General features: G+C 40.8%; 1 protein-coding gene across 1 annotated transcript in view; it reads right to left on the bottom strand.

Annotated features, from left to right (window-relative positions):
• The window catches only part of DAB1 (DAB adaptor protein 1), a 122,783-nt gene that overhangs the window by 17,331 nt on the left and 85,031 nt on the right, over positions 1-20,421 (bottom strand). Inside the window, exons 8-9 of the mRNA XM_072867389.1 lie at positions 16,272-16,331; positions 2,759-2,815 (exon numbers count right to left, since the gene is read on the bottom strand). Of these exons, the coding sequence (XP_072723490.1) occupies positions 2,759-2,815; positions 16,272-16,331 (117 nt within the window). The remainder of the gene's footprint in view (positions 1-2,758; positions 2,816-16,271; positions 16,332-20,421) is intronic.

The following is a 20,421-nucleotide window of genomic DNA, read 5'->3' as shown; positions in this document are numbered from 1 at the left end:
GTCAAGTCCCATACGGAGGAAGCACATGCATTCAAGCTGTGGGATTTTGATATTGCTGATGGACTCAAATAGCCAGCAGCTGACCCTATAAAATGATTCTGTAGGGAATTCTCCACCATAAAAAAAATGAATAAAGCATGAAAAAACTACCCAGAATGGGACTGGATGCATTACTGCTCTGCCCTTAACATCAGTGCGCACCAAGCATGATTTATGGCCAACCCTTTACCCTGGCTCTTTTTCTAAACCCCCATTTCAAGGTCTTAAAACACGGCAGCAGACTGTGGAAGTGACAGGATACAGAAGGGAAGGGCTTTTAAAGTGCTGCCTGATTTCCCCTAGCCCATGGGACACGTGTGACCTGGATAAGTGGACTTGAAGGAGGATGCACAACTGGGTTATCCTAGGTTTGTAGCTCTACATTCAACTCATGCTAGAAATGTTTTCTCAGGGCGTCCTTCCGTTTGATCTCAAAATAGGTCACCCATACAGGTCTCACTCAACTGGACCAGAAGAGAAAAAGCACTTTCATAATAAGGAGCACCTTGAGTGGCTGTATAATCAAAGCTCCTTCACGTGTTCTGGAGTAAAATGACTCTCTTCCACCCACCTGCATCTGCAAATCAGTTCATCTGGAGTCCAGGGATGGTTAAGCAAGGACCCCTTATAGCTCTGCAGGAAACCTAAAACCCATCTACCATCCTTATCAGGGTGGCTATTTTGGAAAGCCGTGATGGGAACTCAAGAACTATCCTTCCCCACTACCTTTCTTTTGCTTAGTGACTTTCCTTCTTCCCTGTATCACACTCAATCACACCCGCACATGTGGGAAGCCACAATTCTCATTATGAATGAGATTTAATGCAAATCTTAATTCAGTTCATTGAATCTCCTCCCCAGCTGAGGCACACAAACATTGCAGGCTCCTATCACATAAACAGGCTTGAAATTCAGTTGAGCCTTGAGCTGCAAATGTAGCCAACACCTGGCGCGTTGGACAGTAACCACACAGGCTGGTCAGTCTTTACAACCTACCAAAGGAGCAAGATCGTTCTAAGATTTTTTTCCCCCCCTCAATCTTCTCTTATAAATGACCCTTTAAGAAATAAGACTATCATTCAAAATATAATAATTTCAAAGGTTTATACATTTTTGCAATCCAATCTCTATTCCCATATACAAAAGCAATGCTACAATCACTTAGACCTGGAATTTGTCTAGCAGCTTGGATGATTCTCAGCTTTATGTCTAATGATGCACGTAGGGATGAATTATTTCACATTTCCTCACATCATGTCTTATATTAAATAGATCACATTGCTTTAGTGCTATGACAACTTATTTTCTTCTTATGGGCTTATATAACCCTCTAAGTATCTGCGTGGAAATGGAAGAAGGAGGGAAGAAGAAAATCCATGTTTTCTTCAGGGTACACCGATTTTAGTGTACCTTACTAAAATATTGCTAGAAGTAGCTTCTGCAAAAAAGAAAAGCCCTTAAGTCAGTTCTGCAGTGTGTGCAAACACACTAGGCAAGGATTGTTAACATTCCCAGAAAAGTTGGAATAATGACAACAGCAGCACTCGTTTGGAAATCACTTCAAGCCTCCTGTAGGCACTACTGACTCAAGAGATGCCAGGTGACACCAGTTTACAGAAAGAGCCGGTTTCTTCTCATCTCTCCAAATTGCTTGTTCAGCACCACCCCTAAATCTGCCCTTTTCCTGCATGACTGGTGAGTTTTTCACTGTTTTCTCTTCTCTGGCTTGCTAAGAAATAGCATGTGTCCTCTCGAGGAGGCCATGAGCAAAGGCTCCCCCAGTGCTTCCATCCCAGGTGAGGAAGCAAGAGAGCAAGCCAGAGGGGATGCGAAAGGGCAGGGCATACGTGGTTACAAAGACTAAGGGGAAGTGTCTGTAAAGTTGCACATTTTTTGTGGAAAAAGTATTCTATGTTTCATATCAACACTGAAAACTGATAGTATACTTTTGAACTCAGGATTATATGGTATGTATTTGAAAGATGGCAACTCAGATCTCTGTGCCTCAATACCCCTGTAAAATGGGAATAATAATACTTTCCAGAGTGCTTCAAGGTGATGGATCTTTGGAAACTCTTCACAGATATAATTCTGCTAAAGCTCTGAAGAGAAACTCTGCGGATGGATTTCTAAACAGGCAGCTGGAGAGAGTGGGAAAGCCGACTTCACTATTTGTTGTAATAAACCCTCATTCACAATATTCCCCCAAGGAAAAGGAATATATTTACAGGGGAATTATTTCTCACAGAATAGCAACCTTATATGCAACAGGAGCTATAGAACTAGGTCAGAGGATGTAAACAGAAATTTAGTGGGAACACAACTTCATCGTTTACTTACGAGAGACAGTCTTAAACAGCAACACTTGGATGTGGGATTTTAAAGCCCCAAATGGTTCACCTCTGCATTCTGTATCTAGCTTATTTCTACAACCCATTTCTCAGCCTGAATAAATGAATGCAACTTCTCTGATATAGATGTAGTTTTATCCACTTGCAGCATACGAGACTCTGGACACCAAATAGTTATCTTTTATTTTTGTGATTTCACTGTCCCTACAGAACTGATTTCACCCATTATGCTTTTTTAAATTATTCACATCTGATATTAGCTACGTTCCAGTTAAGTTAATCCCAAGCCGAACATTTTCAAATTGCACTATTCCTATAGATGATTTCATCTATATTTCCTTAAAACATTTTTAGTGTCACAACCTTACCTGAGTGACTGAAACAAGATTTTCATCAATGTCCAGCAATAAGTTTCCATTCTGCAGCTGTAAAGCATGATTTATGAAATGAAATGAATGATTTATGAAAATGACATGAATTTCTGAGCATGAAAATGATAACCTCCATAATTATTGACTTCAGTTTTGAAATGAAAACCCTTTCCATCTTGCAGTGAGCACAGATATGAAATCACGCAGTCAAAACAGTGAGTTTGAATGCTGCTGGGATGCGGGGCAAACATACACTTTATTTATGCTAAATCTCATCTTCTGGTGTATAAGGCAATTTTACTGCTTGCATCATAACTATTTATTTTCCCAGGTATTTATTAATTCAGCAATAAGCATACCCAGTGAGCTCTGATCCTGCTTACATTAATGGAACTTTTCATTGGCTTGGTGAAAGGACTTAACATCCTCAGGGGAAAAAAAAAGAGTTTTGGACAACAAAAGCTCTAAAAGCAAGTATTTGCAGAAAAACACAGCTTCCTCTTAACTAGGAGAACTATAACATCAGTGTTAACATCTAAAACGAATATTTTCTTTCTACAGTAATTTTTAAAATTACTTACATGAGTCAATTCAAGTTATATTTAAATCCATAGTTTGTATCCATAGTTTGCGTGTGTGTAAATATACGTGGGAGTATACTGCCCATGCATGCGTACATATTTATATCCATCTATATATTTAACACAAATTATCACTTCAGTGTCCTCAGATTGCCAAATTTCAGATAACATTTATTGTAGTGTTGGAGACTTTATTTCTTAATTTCAGCAAGTTATCAAAAATCAAATCTTAGATAACTGAGAAGCTTCATACAAGTTACCAGCCAGTAAGTCCATGCCATCTCAAAACAAAGAAGTTTAAAAATCTCAGAAACAGCCTATAATGCTTCCCCCCCGCCCCCCCATCTCAACACAGACCTGAAGAAAAAAAAAGACTGGCAAAAGGCAAAGGTAAAGGAAGAAAATGCCATCATGCACAAGCAGGAAAGGACCCAGTCCTGCACCTTCTTGGAGCTGACAGCGTGTTCCCCTGGCCCCAGGCAAGGAAAGTGTGAAAAAAGCTGTGTCCATTTATTCAAAGAACTCCACGGACCTTGAAAATATTCTTGAAATGAAACCGGAAGGGTTTACACCTTCAGGAGGGACCAGTTTGGGCCAGTAGTTAATCACTTTTTGTTCTGACAGTCCCCTCGTTTAACCCTCCGTCCTCCTGCATCCAGGGATGCAGCTCGCATCGCTCTGAAGTGGATCCTGCCCCCAGCCACACGGACGGCTCTGCGAAACCAGCTGAGAAATAACCGTGTCTCAGCACAGGGGAAACATGTGCGCAGCGTTCACCGGGCCATTAGAAATTCCCACCTGTGCTACAGCGGGACCTTGCAGAAAACACTTGCCCAGCATGTCACGGCACATCCCCAAGTGCCCAATTATCATGTAGCACTTGAGCGGCATCTTCCATCAGCTCATGTTCTGCATCACACACTGGTGAGGAGACACTTCCTAAGGGTGAAATATCCCTGTCTATTAGAGCATGGAACAGCCTGCAACGGCGACCGTGCCGAGGCTGCAACACGGTTACCGAGGGCAGAATTCGGCCCTTCGAGCCTTCCTCCGGTTCGGCTCTTCGATACAAAGCGCTTAACCTTTGCAATTAAAGTCAACAATCCCTTCCCTCCTTCCCCAGCGCATGACAGAAAATAACCAGAAGCCTGGAAAGATGCTCCAGTCCTTGATCTTCCTCTAGGATTGCTGTCTGTGGATTTCTCCAGAGTGATGTAAAAGCTTGCTTTAATTATTCAAAAATGCATCTCATTGAATATGAAAACACCCCTACAGCTTAGTCAACCAGGAACATACCAGTCACTTGCAACCAGCCGCGTAGACCGAGGCGGAGGAAAGAGTATTAATCCTTGTATCACGGTGACATTAAACCTATAATGAGAGCTCCATCTTTCTATACAGGCATGTGAGACATATTGTAAATCTTTTAAACATGAAATATGTAAATCTGGCTTCTTAAAGCAGCAGCAAGCTTTTGAAACCACTCCAGCCAGTAATGAAATTCCTCGTGACGCTCTTCACTATTCACTAAAGAAAAACATATTATCCAAGAGCTGGAGAAAAACCAAGAGTACAGAAGCAATGATAAGAGATAAGTAAACTGCAGCTTTCATAAACCTGAACCAAAAATGATCCACCTCCACTACAGTATTCCCTCTGATCACCAGCTACTCTGAAAATCATCTTTTCTAAGCAATGTAAAAGTTCAGATTTTAAAAGGGAAATCTAAGACAGGCCTCTTGCACTCATAGGAGTGTGAAGCACCTTACGTCTTTCACTCCTATATACATAACAAGCCAGAATATTCGACTTCTGTTACTCAGTCTGGTTTTACCAACGGCAAGGAATCTACACTGACTTACAGCATGAGAAAACCTGCTTAATATTGCTATACTTTTGCAAACAAGATGAAAAAAGCAGTGTCTTTGTCCTGGTTTTGGCTGGAATAGTTAATTTTCTTCCTAGTAGCTGGTATAGTGCTGTGTTTTGGATTTAGTATGAGAATAATGTTGATAACACAGGGATGTTTTAGTTGTTGCTCAGTAGCGCTTTGACTAAGCCAAGGACTTTTCAGCTTCTCATGCTCTGCCGACTGAGAAGGCTGGAGATGCACAAGAAGCTGGGGGGGGCACAGCCAGGACAGCTGGCCCAAACTGGCCAAAGGGCTATTCCATACCATATGACGTCCTGCTCAGTACAGAAACTGGGGGAAGGCTGGCCGGGGGGCCGCTGCTGGGGGACTGGCTGGGCATTGGTCAGCGGGTGGTGAGCAACTGCATTGTGCATCACTTGCTTTGTATATTTTTTTATCATTATTATTATTATTACTACTATTTTGTTTTATTTCAATTATGAAACTGTTCTTATCTCAACCAACAATGGGTTTGGGGTTTTTTTCCCCACTTTTACTCTTCCGATTCTCTCCCCCATCCCAATGCGGGGAGAGTGAGTGAGCGGTTGTGTGGGGCTTAGTTGCCGGCTGGGATTAAACGACGGTCTTACAAAATGTGGTTCTGAAATCTCAGAGAATGAAGCAAAGATGGTGCTTAAAAAGCATGAAAAAAACCCCACAGTAATTAACTTGTACTCTGATACAGAGCTCAGCAAGTAAAAAAAGAGTATGAAGGATACTAGATATAGCAAACAACCAGCATTTAGTAATTAACCTTTGAGCTGGGTATTAGCTACTCAAATATTTTAAGACAGCAGAGGAATTTAAACTTGGTTTCCTGCATTCAGGGTAAGTGCTGTACCTCTCCGCCCAGTAGACAAAAGAGGGATCATCCAACCACGCTGCCTCTCTGCATTTCCAATTCCCTTTTTCTAACATGTCTTTTAAACTGGAAGTCTAATGACAAGTCAAATGGTTGGTCAGATTTTTGTTCTTATTTTACTTGAAAATGTAAATATTTTGGCTATGTCAAATATTTTTTCTGATGGTTTGAATCATTATTTCAGTTAAGCAAAGCTCCAGTTATTTGCACAACCTTATACAACAAGTGTTGACATTGCTATGAGCTCCATGAACTGCAAGCAGCTTGCTAATTAACTACAATTCATTCTTAAAAACAATTAGAACTATAACAAAGGAGCACGTCAGAATCATGACTAAACCGATCATCAGTCAAACCACGTCTAGTAGGTTGAGACACACTGAAAACACCCAACAGACATATTGTTATCCTGTAAAACCACGGTTGGATTAATGAAGTAGCATGGTAACTCAACAAAGAATTGCTCAATTGCTTCCTAATTAAAGAGAATACACTGAAGGATATGTGTGTGAAGAAAAAATTGTCAATGCCTTTGCAATCTTCAGCCTCCTACGGATCCTAAAGATCCTCAAACGCCATACCCTTTCCCAGTTAAGAGAGGTTAACGGCAGCCATGATGTTGCCGTCAACCCAGATTTACACAGGTATAGCTGAGCACAACCTGTTAGTTGTACAGCTGCTGTGAACATTTAGGGTGATTCCCAACTGGTACAGGTCACATCAGCAACATGGGCTGCCATAAAACTACACTGACTGATTTTTATCCAAAATACATGCATTTGGGCATCCATCACTAACACAGGGTTCAAATCCAGTGCTCAGAATCCCGTGGGACACGGGAACCCTCCTGTTTAAAGTTTCTCTTTTCAGTTTCATATGGTAACTCTTACTTGTCAGGAGCACTCTTCTTCAGGTAATTCTTCTCTGTATTTTTATTTGAAGTAATAAACCCAAGCACTGACTTTGGTATGATGTACCCAACTACAGGGTAGCCTTGAGCTTCATTGCATTCACCAACTGCCCAGTTTCCTTTGTTTCTTCACTGGGAAGCGCTGGATGTGCTGGTTAAAAATGCTGTTAGTCAACCCTGCGCAGCTAAAGAGGTGGGATGGTGAAGAATAATTGACTTAATAGATTACTGAGGAGTGTTTGAATGAATTGCTTCACTGTTGCTCGATAGCTTCCTTTAAATTAAGGATCTCTTCATACAATCAAAACATAGGCTTACTCATTTGTTTATTTTCTCTTCATTTGAAGTGAACTTAATTCTGAATTCCCTGTGTACTTCAGGTATTTAGTCTTATAGGAAATGGTATTTAAAATGCTTCAACTACCACTTTTCTCTGACAGACTCTAATAAATCAAGAGTCTTAAAGAGTGACTCTTGCTTAGAGCCAGACCCATGCTGCTTCCAGGCAACACAACACCCAAGATAATTAAACTTCCCAGAGCACAGAGGATGCTGGTGCAAAGGTCCCAGCCACATGGTCACCTCCTCCATATCTTCTCCAGACCCCATGCAGCGGGTTCAGAGAGCATGGTATGCACCATGGTATACACCGGTCACATCACATGTATTTAAAAGAAATGCTGCAAGTCCAGAAATATCACTATGTTGTTGAACTAAACATTGAGGCTTTCAAAATGTTGATGCAAGCTACAAAAGCTGTTGTAATTTACATTTACTATGCACTAACAGGCCCTGACATCTGTCTTCTAGAAACATAAGCCTGGCGTTAGATTTAGGTACCTTTACAAATACGTGCAATTTATTGCATGTGGCTGATGCAATGCAACGATATTAAAATGAAACATATTTTTCCATTCAGCAGAAAACTGGAAACAAAGGGGAAAAGCAAAACATTTCAGCTGATACAGTAGCAAAAGCCAGCCTGCACCAAATTTCATGTCAGCATGAGGAAGGGTGTCTCAGGAAAATCAGGGACCAACAACAAGCTGCTGGCTGGTTCAACGTCAGCGTCAGCCTCGGCCAGGTTTCCGTCCAGACCTACTGCCAGACACATCGGCATCAGTGGCATTTCTTGCCTGAAGATCCATTTCTGAAAGTAATGCACCTTTTGTTCCCAGTGCGTAGCTCCACCAGTTCTCCCTGGAGAAAATGGGAATGAGCACAGTGGCACAGGACATGGTAAGAGCTCAGGTGGGGAAAGATGAACTCTTTAATGTCAGGGGCCCACGGCACCGCTCGGGTGGCACAATGCAGCCGGCCTTGGTGACACGTGATGGCTTTCTTTAACTGCAGACTGGAGAGACGAGTGCTGACGAGAATCCGAACTTCCACGTGAGAGCAAAACTCCACTTCTAGACTGTGACAGCAGAGACAGCTTTGGATGCTTGCAGGGAATAAACTTAACAATGGAAGGGAATTAGAAATAACCCCAAATTTACTATTTTAAAATACAAGACACAGTTATACAGGTCTATCTAATGGTTTTCAAAATGGCAGGTGACTGGAGCTATAACCAAGAAACAAGTTATTTCTACCTTTATTACTGAATACCTCGTCATCATGGTACTTTTGAAACCTTGAAATCTCCTGAGTTTCAGCAGGCAAAAAAAGCCAAGACCTTGTGTATTTCTGTACTTAATAACGCAGGATAGCACCGAATGAATCCACAAAAATTTACAACAGCTTCTCCCTAACCGGATGCAAAACGCAGACAGCACTTTCCCCAGAACTGTATTCCCTTTAACTTGTAAATAAACACCAAATTGTGCCACTGATATCGTTTAAAGCATACAGTGATACAGACCAAGTAAAGCTACAAACTTCACTACTCAGAAAGCAGATTGTGTGTAAATAAATGTTTTATCAAATTACTGCGAGCTGCAGGGCTCCGAGCAAATCAAAATGTAGTGAATCAATACAACGTGCAGCTGTCAACTTAATGTATCAGCAGCCATCAGATAAAATCTGCATCACTCTTATTGCATAAAAGACAAAATTTCACTATATGTTACAGAACTTTACCCCACAATCAATGAGCTAGACTTACGGTTCAGCTACGCTTTCTTTTCTCCACTTTGGAGAATATCGAAAGGGACAGCATATTACCCCAGAAAATGTATAGGAATCCAGGTAAATTTAGGAACGCAAATACACGTGAAGCCGTTAGACAGACGACCTAACAGGCTGCATAACCATAAGGGGCCACTGAAATGTTTATCATTTATTTATATCGCCCGAGTTCTGTATTAAAAGTACAAATATAAACTGCCATATTAACACCCATGTCACCTATATCCAACAAGATAACTGTGTCACCAGGGCAAAACCTGCAGCTTTTGTTTGCTTCGTTGTTTCTTGCTCTTTGTACAGTACAAACAGGACGAGAACGATGAAAAACTGATCAAGGGCAGTGCTGCTGGATTACAGCTTTCCCACGCTATGGCATTATGTCCCAAAATCCTAAAGGATTGTACTAGGAAATAAAGTAAGTTCAATGCTTTGATAGCAGGCAATCATTCTGCTGGAGGTGCAGGGTTTAGGATCATATTCAGGGAATGGTATTACAAATGCAGGAATGGAAAGCCTGTTAGCAGGACAACTCCTATGGATTAAAAAGACCTCCAAACGTGGCCCACAATATCAGTATGACATAAAAGAACAATTAAATCAGGACATTTTATTCTCATCTGTGAAACAGTATTCCTACACTATTAAAACCCACTATTTGACATGCTAGATATAAAATTATGGATGGACTGAAACCAGAACTTTGCATGGGCATGTTTTCAATGTTCAGAAACTATCCAGATTAAGATTCATCATCTTAAATGGTCTATACATTAACAATGGATTAATTCTAACATCTAACCCTCCAGATTGCTGGAAATCAGACACTGATTTTAGGTTAACAGCTTTTTGAATGTTCTTGCCCTACCTGGCATTGCAAGAAGAAGTTTTCAAGAATCAGTTGAAATATCCCTAATTTTGAGCTCAGGTGCTAAGACCTACATAAGCCATGTATATAACACACATGAAGAAACCTCATCACTTTATGTTCCAGATGATACTATAATTTTGGAAGTCTAGGGAGGAGGGCCTGGTTTCTGCTTCCTGTGCCATTAAAATTTTTATTAATGAGTAAAACACAAAATACCCCCAGAAAATAGAGCTAAAAAAAAAAAAAAAAAAAAAAAAAGGAAAACGTGATACAAAGTAAACCAAAAAGATACAGATTTAGTTGTTACAGCACTGGATCAAGGAACTAACATCCCACCGAGTACAGTAGCCACAAGTTGATAGTTGTGATCTCTGTGAAACATCCCTGACGGTGGCTAGTTCCTCTCCTTGGAAAAGAGGCACAGGGCTCTGACCAAAGTCTCAGACCCAGCCTCTCACCTCAGCTGAAGCTGAACAGAGTCTGCTAGTGAAAATTCAGTTGTTTAAGTGTTTTTTGTTGTGGATCCACTCCGAACTATCAGCTGCATAGCTGTTTATGCCAGTGCTGAGTGAGGGTAAAAGGCTTTTATTCAGATTTTTTACTTGCATTTTGCACAGGTATAAATGGAAGCAGAAAGTATAAAACAGCAGAAGATGAGGCCCATGGGTCTTGCTAAAAGGAAGGAAAAACCACCTTGGCAAATCTCAGTGACCTTTTACAACACAGAAGTAATTAAATCACAAATAATGACAGACCTTGATTGGTAACACGCATACCTAACACAAAGTCCAAACAAAACAGATGTGTCAGCTACCTGCCCGATGTACCAAACCTGCCCCACGGCATCAAGGGATTTGCCTCTCCTGCATCAGCCAGACCCAACTGAATGCGGGACCCTCCTGCAATGCCAGCAGCTCCCCTCTAACCCCAAAGGAAGGAAAAAAATCCCCACAGATACGAGTATCTTAAGACACGACAGTGCAACGCGAGCAACCTCGCTGGAGATCGCCTAGCAACATCCGCCGTGATTGCCCAGAGGATAAAAAGGGGACGGTACCCACACAGCGGCCAGAAACAAATGGCTGATGTGTGGAGAGGCTGTTATAATAAGGGTCTCCTGCTACAGCACAAGTCTTGCTCTTGAAGACATGTATGTGGCAACAAGATCTCACCTTCAGGGCTGAGATGTTACCTTTGGCATGGTGCTAAATGTTTCCATTATAAGCCAGCAGTAGTATCAGAGTTAACATTGGTATTAAATCAAAAGGCAAGCTGAGAGGAGGAGCACATGCAGCAGAGGTGTTTCCAGTGCTGCACAAAATCTTCTGAGAATATTAGTGCAATGTCTACACTACAGATACTGGTATGTACATCCACTTCTATCTAAAAAAATAGCAACGGCCCACTAAAACATCAAAGAAACTCATGCCACAAAACATTATCGTAACAAACTAATACATTTTCAAACTTTGCAACAACTAGCTATGTCTGTAAAAACGCATGTCCCACACGGCGATGTTAAACCTCGTACGTGGGGTTTAATTGAGTGTAACTAAGTCAGGGCATTTGAACACAGGCATCTCTTCTAGCCAAGGTAAATAAAAACGGACGGCTTTGCAGGCACAGATGGTCAGAGACTGGGTCTGTGCACTCTCTCTCTTCTCATGTTTGAAAATTTGATCCTGAAAGCCTGATTGTGGAGGCTGAAGTCAATGTCACCAGTCTGCAACTTGCTTCTGTAAAGCCACTGATGCAAAATTAGGGAAAAGCCAGAGTTACAAAGCTCTGCTCCAGATCAAGTGTCACAGAAAGAATTCACTTTGTAGAGGATGCTCAGAGTTACCTGGAAAGCTGCTCTGAACAAGGTTATTGCCAGACATTTTGGTATGCCATTACTCCAGGGACCGACTTTCTGCGTGAGCTGGTGGATCCCAGGGCTGCCCATGCCTTCCAGACAATGCCAGGCATACTTCCTCTGACACGAGACCTGAACAAATCAGACCTGCAAATGGCACTGTAACCCCAGCCAGAATTAAAACTGAGCTTTCCCAAACGCAGCTTCCTAATTCGGGCAGAAGGGTCCGGCAGCCCTTACGGCTTCTAGACCTGAGTGTGCTCAGGCCCAGCCCAGCTTCATCTGCTGTTCCCATGCCTTGGCCCTAGGGCAGCCAAATTCCTCCCTGTCCATTCCCCCCTGGTTTGTTAATATTTTCCACATAGTTGGTACTAGCCAGATGACTGCCTGCATTGTAAGGCATCAGCTATAATGCCTTGAATCTTTATACAGTAGTAAGATGAGTTGTTTGAAAGCCTTCATAAAATTGTAAGCAGATAGTTTAGGCATTTTGATGAGAAGAGAAGGTTTATTGTGATGTGACTGACAGTCTCCGTGAAGCGTATTTACAGTCTGACTCTTATTACTAAAAACACCGTGACAGGTAGAACTTGATGTGGATGTATAATGGGGAGACGATGGGAAATTATGACAAAAAGAGCTCATTAAACGTTTCACTTTTTTAGAACAGTTAATTTCACATACGGAACCACAATTCCTAAGTGGAGCGTGTACTTAACACAAGCTCTTTGGGGTAAGCTTGCTTTCTTTGTCTGGCTTGACATCTATTCTCGGTGAACGGAGAATAGGAGACTTGGTCTAAGGAAGGAGCAGAGAGAAAACAGGAATGAACACAAGAAGTGTGAGCTGATACAGAGGAAGGGAGAGATACTGGGAGGATACTGGATATCACGAAAAGCGTGTGTTTGGAGCTGAGCTGCATGCCCGGCAAAGGAAATCTACAGGAGAGTAGGATTTGCTGGGAAGGGATGCAGCAAAGAGATGGGGAAATACAAGAATTATATTGAGTAAGCAATCTTTTCATCCCAATGTCAGAGAAGTGACTTGGCAACCAGCCACCACTCATAATTGAGTTCAGTGGGTACGTTCACATTCTGAGATCCGAGACTCATTCCTTTCCGCCTCATTTGCACCGTATTTACATTACTTGATATCACAGATCACGAGGAGTCGCACTATAAAGTACTTTGACACCTTCTGACAAATGGCCCCACAGAACAGCATGGTATTGTGTAAGTACATCGGCTACCTCGATGCATATACAGGGCTGAATACTTCTGCTTCATGGCACTGCCAGGAAGACGCTGCATACCTTCAGCCCCCACGGGATCCCAGACGCGCAGTGAAAGCAATATTTGCCCAAATGGTCCAGGTTTCTTAAGAAGCTATATCTTATTGAAAACCTGTATGAATTACACTTCCCAGTTTCAAAGTAACCTTTGGAAACTGGATTCTGGCTTTTAGTTTTTACACTGTGGTAGATCTCACCCCACCTAAGCCTAACTATTTAGACGTCATCATACCTGCAAGTCATTTAAAGTTCCTCTGCAGCCACGAAAGAACCATGTCCAGACATACATTTATTTCCACCTGAGAGGGACACGTCACAAGATGGGAGGAATTTCTTTGTAAAACGGCTATTTCTCTCCACTGGCTACAGAGAGTCAAGGGTGGAGGGCACCTAGATGACTGCTTCAGTATCCCTCACTTTTATGGGCAGAGACTAGAGATAACTTGCCTGAGAACACACCAGAGGAAAACAATCCCAAGATAGAAAAATCGATCTCTGTCCAGGGAACGTTAGCAATTCCGTTTGAACTCAAGCAAAACTTGCTGCATTTTTATTAAGTGTTGTATTTATTGTCAGGAGAGAGAATTCATGGTGCCTGAAACCTATTAGGAGCTACAAAAAGTTTTTCACTTTATTCATCCATTATGAAATTAATGAAAGCAAGATCTCCTAATAAGGAAAGTGTCCTTATATGTTTAAACCAGGTAGATGAGCTAGATTATTTGCCCTCAGATCGAATTTTAGAGGTTTATATAATAATGACAGCTATAAATTGGAAAAAAAAAAATAAAATTACGGCAAGTGTCTCAATGACAGAGAGTTTCAGATGTGGAAGGCTAAGCAATAAATCAGATGGGCAGTGGAATATTAAATTGCTAATTTTAAGAGCTATTGCTGCTTTTCTTTTTTTTTTTTTTTTAATACATGCTAACAAAAAGGTGAAACAAAAATCTCAGCTACATATTTCTTCCTCTTCTCCTTCTTTTCTTTTTCTTCATATATTAAAGCACATAACTTGTTTGGACAAAAAGCCCTAATCGCTTTAAATTAACCATGAAATAGCAAAAAAAAAATTAAGTCTGCAACCAGCTTCATGGAGATGACAGATTAAATATATTTGATGATTACAGAGTAGGTTCTATATGCCCTATATCTCACAGTCATGCTCTTTACCAGGACAGTCTAATACCAAAGTGTCTGCAGACATGATTGCAAGTGTACTGTACACCCCGTCATACTGCAACGACCTCAATTACAGACTATACCCCGAGTAAATTTGAAACATCGCTGAAGGAATAATAAAAAAGTCGCAGGAAATGTACAGCGGAAAAATTGTAACACTGAGCTGTATGAGAAATAAGTGAAAAATCTGCAGCTATTCCGTGCCCACAAATACCTTAATTAGTTATGCAACATGAGTTATTTTACTAGATTTTCCCAGGCAACACGACGATGCCTCCCTCCTCCTAGTGGCTTATCATGAAATATTTATGGCAAGTTTTGTTTGTTTGTGCAAACCACAGAAGTGTCACGATTCAGGCGCCCATCCAGCCCCTCCCCAGCATTTATCTTTTTTATTCGACATCTCAGTCTCCATGCTCAGCCCAAGCTGTGCAAGTTACCACATCCTCATGTGAAAGGAGTCTCTCTTTCTCTCTCTTGAATACAGGCATTTTTCCCATGCTTACAGTAGACTGAAATTCCTGACCTTTTCCTTTGTTTTTCTCCATTCTCACACAAATCCTCAGAAATACTAATTTGCTGTGTAACCAATGCAATCGAACAATTTCTCAAGGTATTTATAGCACCAATTTATATTAGACAGTATAACCCACCCTTCAGCAAATGCATGCCTTGTTGCTAAGGCATCTGTCACTCCACTTCTGCTCTCAACCACTTGTTACCATTCCTTATACATTCTGCGGATAAATGCTTCACCTCTTCAAAATGCGAATACACAGAAAGGGAATTGTGCCATTTAGATACAACAGCGTATTACCCCTATTTTTTAATAGTCTACTGTCCACGCAAGGCACAGAACAGAAAGAATTAAGTTGACAGTCTATACTGACCTTTAGCTTCTTGTATACTTAGAGCGCTACAGAAATAATACATAGCAATATTGGGAGAAAATCTCCTTATGCTGATTACAGCCCACAATAACCAGGAAAGCAGTGCAATACATAGAGAAAAAATTCTGCCACTCAGGAATTTGCTGAGTGAGGTCTTTTTGCACACTTAATTTTGATGTAGTTCCTTTCAGAGTTTCCCGCAGCTGTTTAAACTAATGGCAATTGCACGTATCTCTGCCCTACAACTCTACAGCTCTTACTAAAGCTACCATAGAAGTTAGTTTTATTGGAAAAATAATTGCTTTTCTATAGTGTACGTTAGGTTGGATTTTGATGTAACTTGTTTGTTTGTTTGTTTGTTTTCCAAATGACAGAAAAGCAATTCTCATGCAAATTCCCAATTTTTTGGTAACATTTGATTTGAAGCTCCTTATGAAATCTTTACCTATCAGCACACTGTATTCACCAGGAAGCCTTTGGAGAGGTGTAGACATTATAGCCACAGAAAATCACCGCAGAGGTCACAGACAATGTTCTGACATACCTTTTCGTAATGCTACTTCTCTTGACCTCCACTCTATTCAGACCTTGCCTCCCCTGCTGTCCTACTAAACCAAGCTGTAAGGAGCACAATATATAAAGTATGGCCCTGATACAGCACACGGGAGAAAAAGCAGCCCATGCTCACTCAGAGTGATAAGCCTTGTACAGCAATCCAGGCAGCAATGATTCATGCATTAACATGCAGAAGGCTCATTGTCGACTCTTAACCACAGATAACACATTTATAAATAGTGACTTTCATAAAAATGAGTCGGAAAAGACAGAAAGGAGGTTTAAGTAATGAATGAGATGGATATAAGTGACATTACAATCCTGGTTACTCTGAACCAACCCAATCAACCCACAACAGATCACTGATAAAATTCCCATCACAAGGAATGTACCAAATGTTACATACAATAATGAAAGTCCCAGAAGCTAAGTAACACATCTTCTTTACTGCATATAAATAGGGAAGATACTTACACTTACAGGTTGACTTTTTGGCACATCATAAACACCTTCCTTCTTTTGGCTGGTAGGAACCTGCAATAGCAAATGAAAACTAAGGTCATTACCCAAGCAAATTTGATGAAAAATTGAAATCTGCAACTGATATTTAAGTACAGGGTAGTCATTTAATACTAATGAAATCAAGGGGTGGCTTCCTTTTCATTCAAGCAGTAACATTAATGGAGACAATACTGAAGAAATAAAACATCTATCTGAATTTTTTAAATCCTAAAACCCAGCAGTGTTCAGAAATGAGATTTTCATTCTCAGTTAGGTTCAGTTGCATTAAGTTCAGGTGCACTTGGATCTCCTTCCTACTTAACTGGTTGTTTTTTCATTGTACTTGGGGGTTAGAAGATGAACGTGGAAGTCATGGTTAGATCAGTATTTCATTTTCTTCCACGGCAGAGATCCAGAGCAGAGCTACGGATCTGAGGGAAAGAGATGTTTGGCCTATGGCGTTAGATTTCTTCCTTCCAATTAATTTAAAAATCTAAGTCAAGAAAAGTCATAACATGTACCGCTGCAGTGATGGGGCCCTATGGCTGCTCTAAGCAATGTTTGGTTACAATTCTGCAATTTTACTAAGGAATTACTGGCCTGTCAGAGTCCGACACAGCCAGGGAGCTGAAGTTAACAGCGTCGCATGGACAAGGGATGACGCACTTAAAAAACTTTGGGCGAGTCTTTAGTTGAGTCAACAGTCATGATTTACACCTTGGGAATTTATAATCTGCTCATGTAAATTCAGTTGCTTTGTAATACTGGGCTTCGCTTGCCTAAGGACTGCTGGTTTACATATTTATAATTTGTGATTGTATTTCTTTTCCTTCCTAGACGCACTGACCATCTATTCTAAATGACACAAACAAAAAGAACAGTAAAGACATGCTCTAAACAGACACGAATGCTCCAAGTAAATCAGTGCTACTTTTCCACTGAACAAAGGCATTCAGCATAAGAGCGCTCCATTTCAGAGATTAATGAAACCTCACAGGTTAACAGGAGAAATAATACTGCAGAAATGACAAAAAAATATTGGTTTTGTTTTCTAAGACAATAAATACCTTAGAGTTCTGATATTAGAGTAGGTCTGGTTTAGGGGAAGCTGAAGGAATGTTACTTATTCATTGAGATGTGCTATCATTTCTTATTCTGCTTAGTATATAAAAAACTCTCTCTACTGTTCAAACATTCTCTTGCTCATGTTTAAATGTTAAAGTCTTCATGGGAAACGGTGCATCTTTAACTTGGTGCACATTGCAGAAGTTCTTCAAGAGCGTGAGCACGGAACCCTCACAGAAACTGAACGAGCTTTTTAAAAGATCTCTTCTGTTCCTGTCCTGGGAATGACTTGCTTGCCTTGGTTTGCTCTTCCACTAAAACCACCTATGACATTAAACGTAACGTGAAACTGGCAAGAGTGGAACAGTTCAATTTCATGGAAATAAAGTGCTCTCTTTTTACAGACTGTTAAGTGACAGTGCAAGAGCAGAAACCAAGAATGGTGTATTTAGTGAGTCACTGGAAAGTTTAGTCTTCATAAAAAGAGGACAAACGTGGTAAGATAAACTATTCATAAACTATCAGCAGTACGTATTTTTCTTTTCTCTCTGGAAAGTTTCCCCATCAGTCAACTTCTCCATGAAGTCATCCCAGTTTGCACACTCCGATCCACAGGTTTTTACGGAATGAGTGTTTCCCTGCACTATCGATCCCCCCGCTCTTACTCCAGCTTATAATTACATGGAGAAAAGCTTCTGATTTCTAATATCAAGACAGAGAAACTTTTGTGAAAGACACTTTTCTCTCCCAACTCGATACCGCCTGTCTTCCTGTTGTCTTTACTTGCCATGTATCACCACGCTTTTTTGCATCGCTACGTCGACTGGGGGTCTGCAAGGGATTTCTCCTGTTTTTTCTTTGATTAGCATTATCAGCAAAGGGGTACCAGCACTATTGCTGCTGACAGCTCTGGCTCTGTGACAGGCTGTGAACCATTTTGACGTACTTGCATCTTACCAGCAATACAAGCACTGCAACTCAGAACTCCCCATCTCAGATTGTCAACTCCTGATGGAGCAGAACTTGCCTCTCCATAGACACCGATGTTGCTACATACACAATACAAAAACACCTAACAAAATCTCATCCCCGCCTCACTACCATAAAACAACAGACAGGCAAAGAGATGCCATTAAGAAATCTGACAGTAGGTGAGAGGATTGGTACATGCTCAGTGATCAAATCCTTCCACAACTAACACATTAGAGCAACTTATATAGGCAGACAATACTGAAAGAGCAGACAGATACAGACAGTCTTTGGGGTAATGTATCAAAGAAAGGTGACAGACAGAGAAAGAACGCTTAAAAAGGAAATTGTGACCTCTACTATGTTAAAAAGAAATAGTCACTTTTGGCACCTATCTTCCTTCAGTTACCCATTGGATAGGAATCTTTTCCACCAAGGGAGAAACGAACTCGTTGCCTGCCAGCTCTTGGTTGAAAAACCAGAACAGCACCAGAAGAAAGATTAGGCAAGGCTGAAGTGAGGATACACGAGGTTACTGAGCAGATGCATGTTTACCAAGTGTAGTATGCGGAAGGCTTTACAGTAAATAATAGAGCTGGCAACAATTTGCATCAAACTAAAAAAATGAACAAACAAAAGAAAAAGAGGACCTTTTCTAATTTCATTTTTAATGGACAGTTCTGAGTTCATGAAAAACTTGTAAGAGAAACAATTTTGCCAGTGTAAGATCTGAGCTGTGGGAACCCAGATTTATAGCAAGCCAAGAGCTCATGAAGTCCAGGGGAACTCGGAAGCTCGCGGCTCCGGGCAAGTCTACGGTAGCGATACTTCAGCATCTGTCAATTACAATAGATAATCGCAAAAACCCCATAGCTCCCTAATCTCAGCATTTGCTGTATTCAAGGTATTGCCTGTAGTAAATACAGAGAAGCACAATGCTAGACTGCATATACTGAGAGTACGGTATATTATGTATCACAGGTATTTTCTGTGCATCGCTGTGGAAGAAAAAAAAAAACTTCACATCCAGACACTGTCATATGAAGCCTTGAGCAATTCTCTGGTGACTTCCAGGATAGTAACAGCAGTACCTCAAGATGAGGCAAGACCTCACTACATGCTTATCATCTTCTATTTCCATTTTAAGAAAAAGACAATGTCCAGAGAGTCCTCCTGTTCTTCAGGCCATTCCTCAGAACACAGTTCCTAATTCTTCCCTACCCACCAGAGTTTGCTCCAAGATCACCAAACACTGGGAGCGATGACCCCATTTTGCTCGCTTCCACCAGTACTTCTCTAAAACATCACTAAAAGCTCCGCACTTTGATGAACAACAATCAGAATTTTTTGGTCCGAATGTAGTTGTCATGGGATTTTTGTTTCTAGCATAAAACTGACAATTAGAGTAGCAATTTTTTAACAGATTGCTTTCCTGAAAATAGTCAAACTTTCGACACTATGCGGTAGAAAATTTTCCACCTTAGGCATACTCTCTCCTTGAGAGCTTTGCCTGTCTTGGTCTAGAGATGCAGAAAGATGTATATTCTAGTGTGCGTGGTGGGGTGCCAGGAAATCAACAGAGGCAGGTTAAGTGAATCTCATCTTAATGACCCTGTGATGGGGCCTGTAAGATGGTTATTTTCTCATGTTTAACTTGCATTCCCCTTTCCCACTTAGCTTCTTTCTGTTTTGGCTTACAGCTACTCTACCCTTTCATTTTTTCTATTATATTCCTACCTTTTCCATTACTTAAAAAAATACCTTTCCCTTTTTTTGTTCTATCCCTGCTCCTGTCTACCTTAAAAAAGCTCTTCCTATTAGCAGATCAACCTCTAGTACAGCTAGATGAAATGCTTAATCACTGCTTGAATCTCTTTCCCCTCCGTACTAAATGATTTCCTCAAATCGCAATTTTCTTACAGCATACAGAAATTTCTGTCTATCTCCACATTTGCCTCTAGTATATGCTACAAAATGAATTACATTATATTTTAATAAACCCTGTACTGATCCCTTGAGGATAAATTGAAGGACAAAAGATTATTTTATATTGCTTTCAATGCAATTTTTTGTCTGTGTGAAGAATGCA

This window comes from Ciconia boyciana, chromosome 7 (assembly GCF_034638445.1).
Source record: "Ciconia boyciana chromosome 7, ASM3463844v1, whole genome shotgun sequence".
Lineage (NCBI taxonomy): Eukaryota > Metazoa > Chordata > Aves > Ciconiiformes > Ciconiidae > Ciconia > Ciconia boyciana.
Note: the sequence above shows the minus strand (reverse complement) of the source record. Positions and strands in the feature narration are given on the sequence as shown.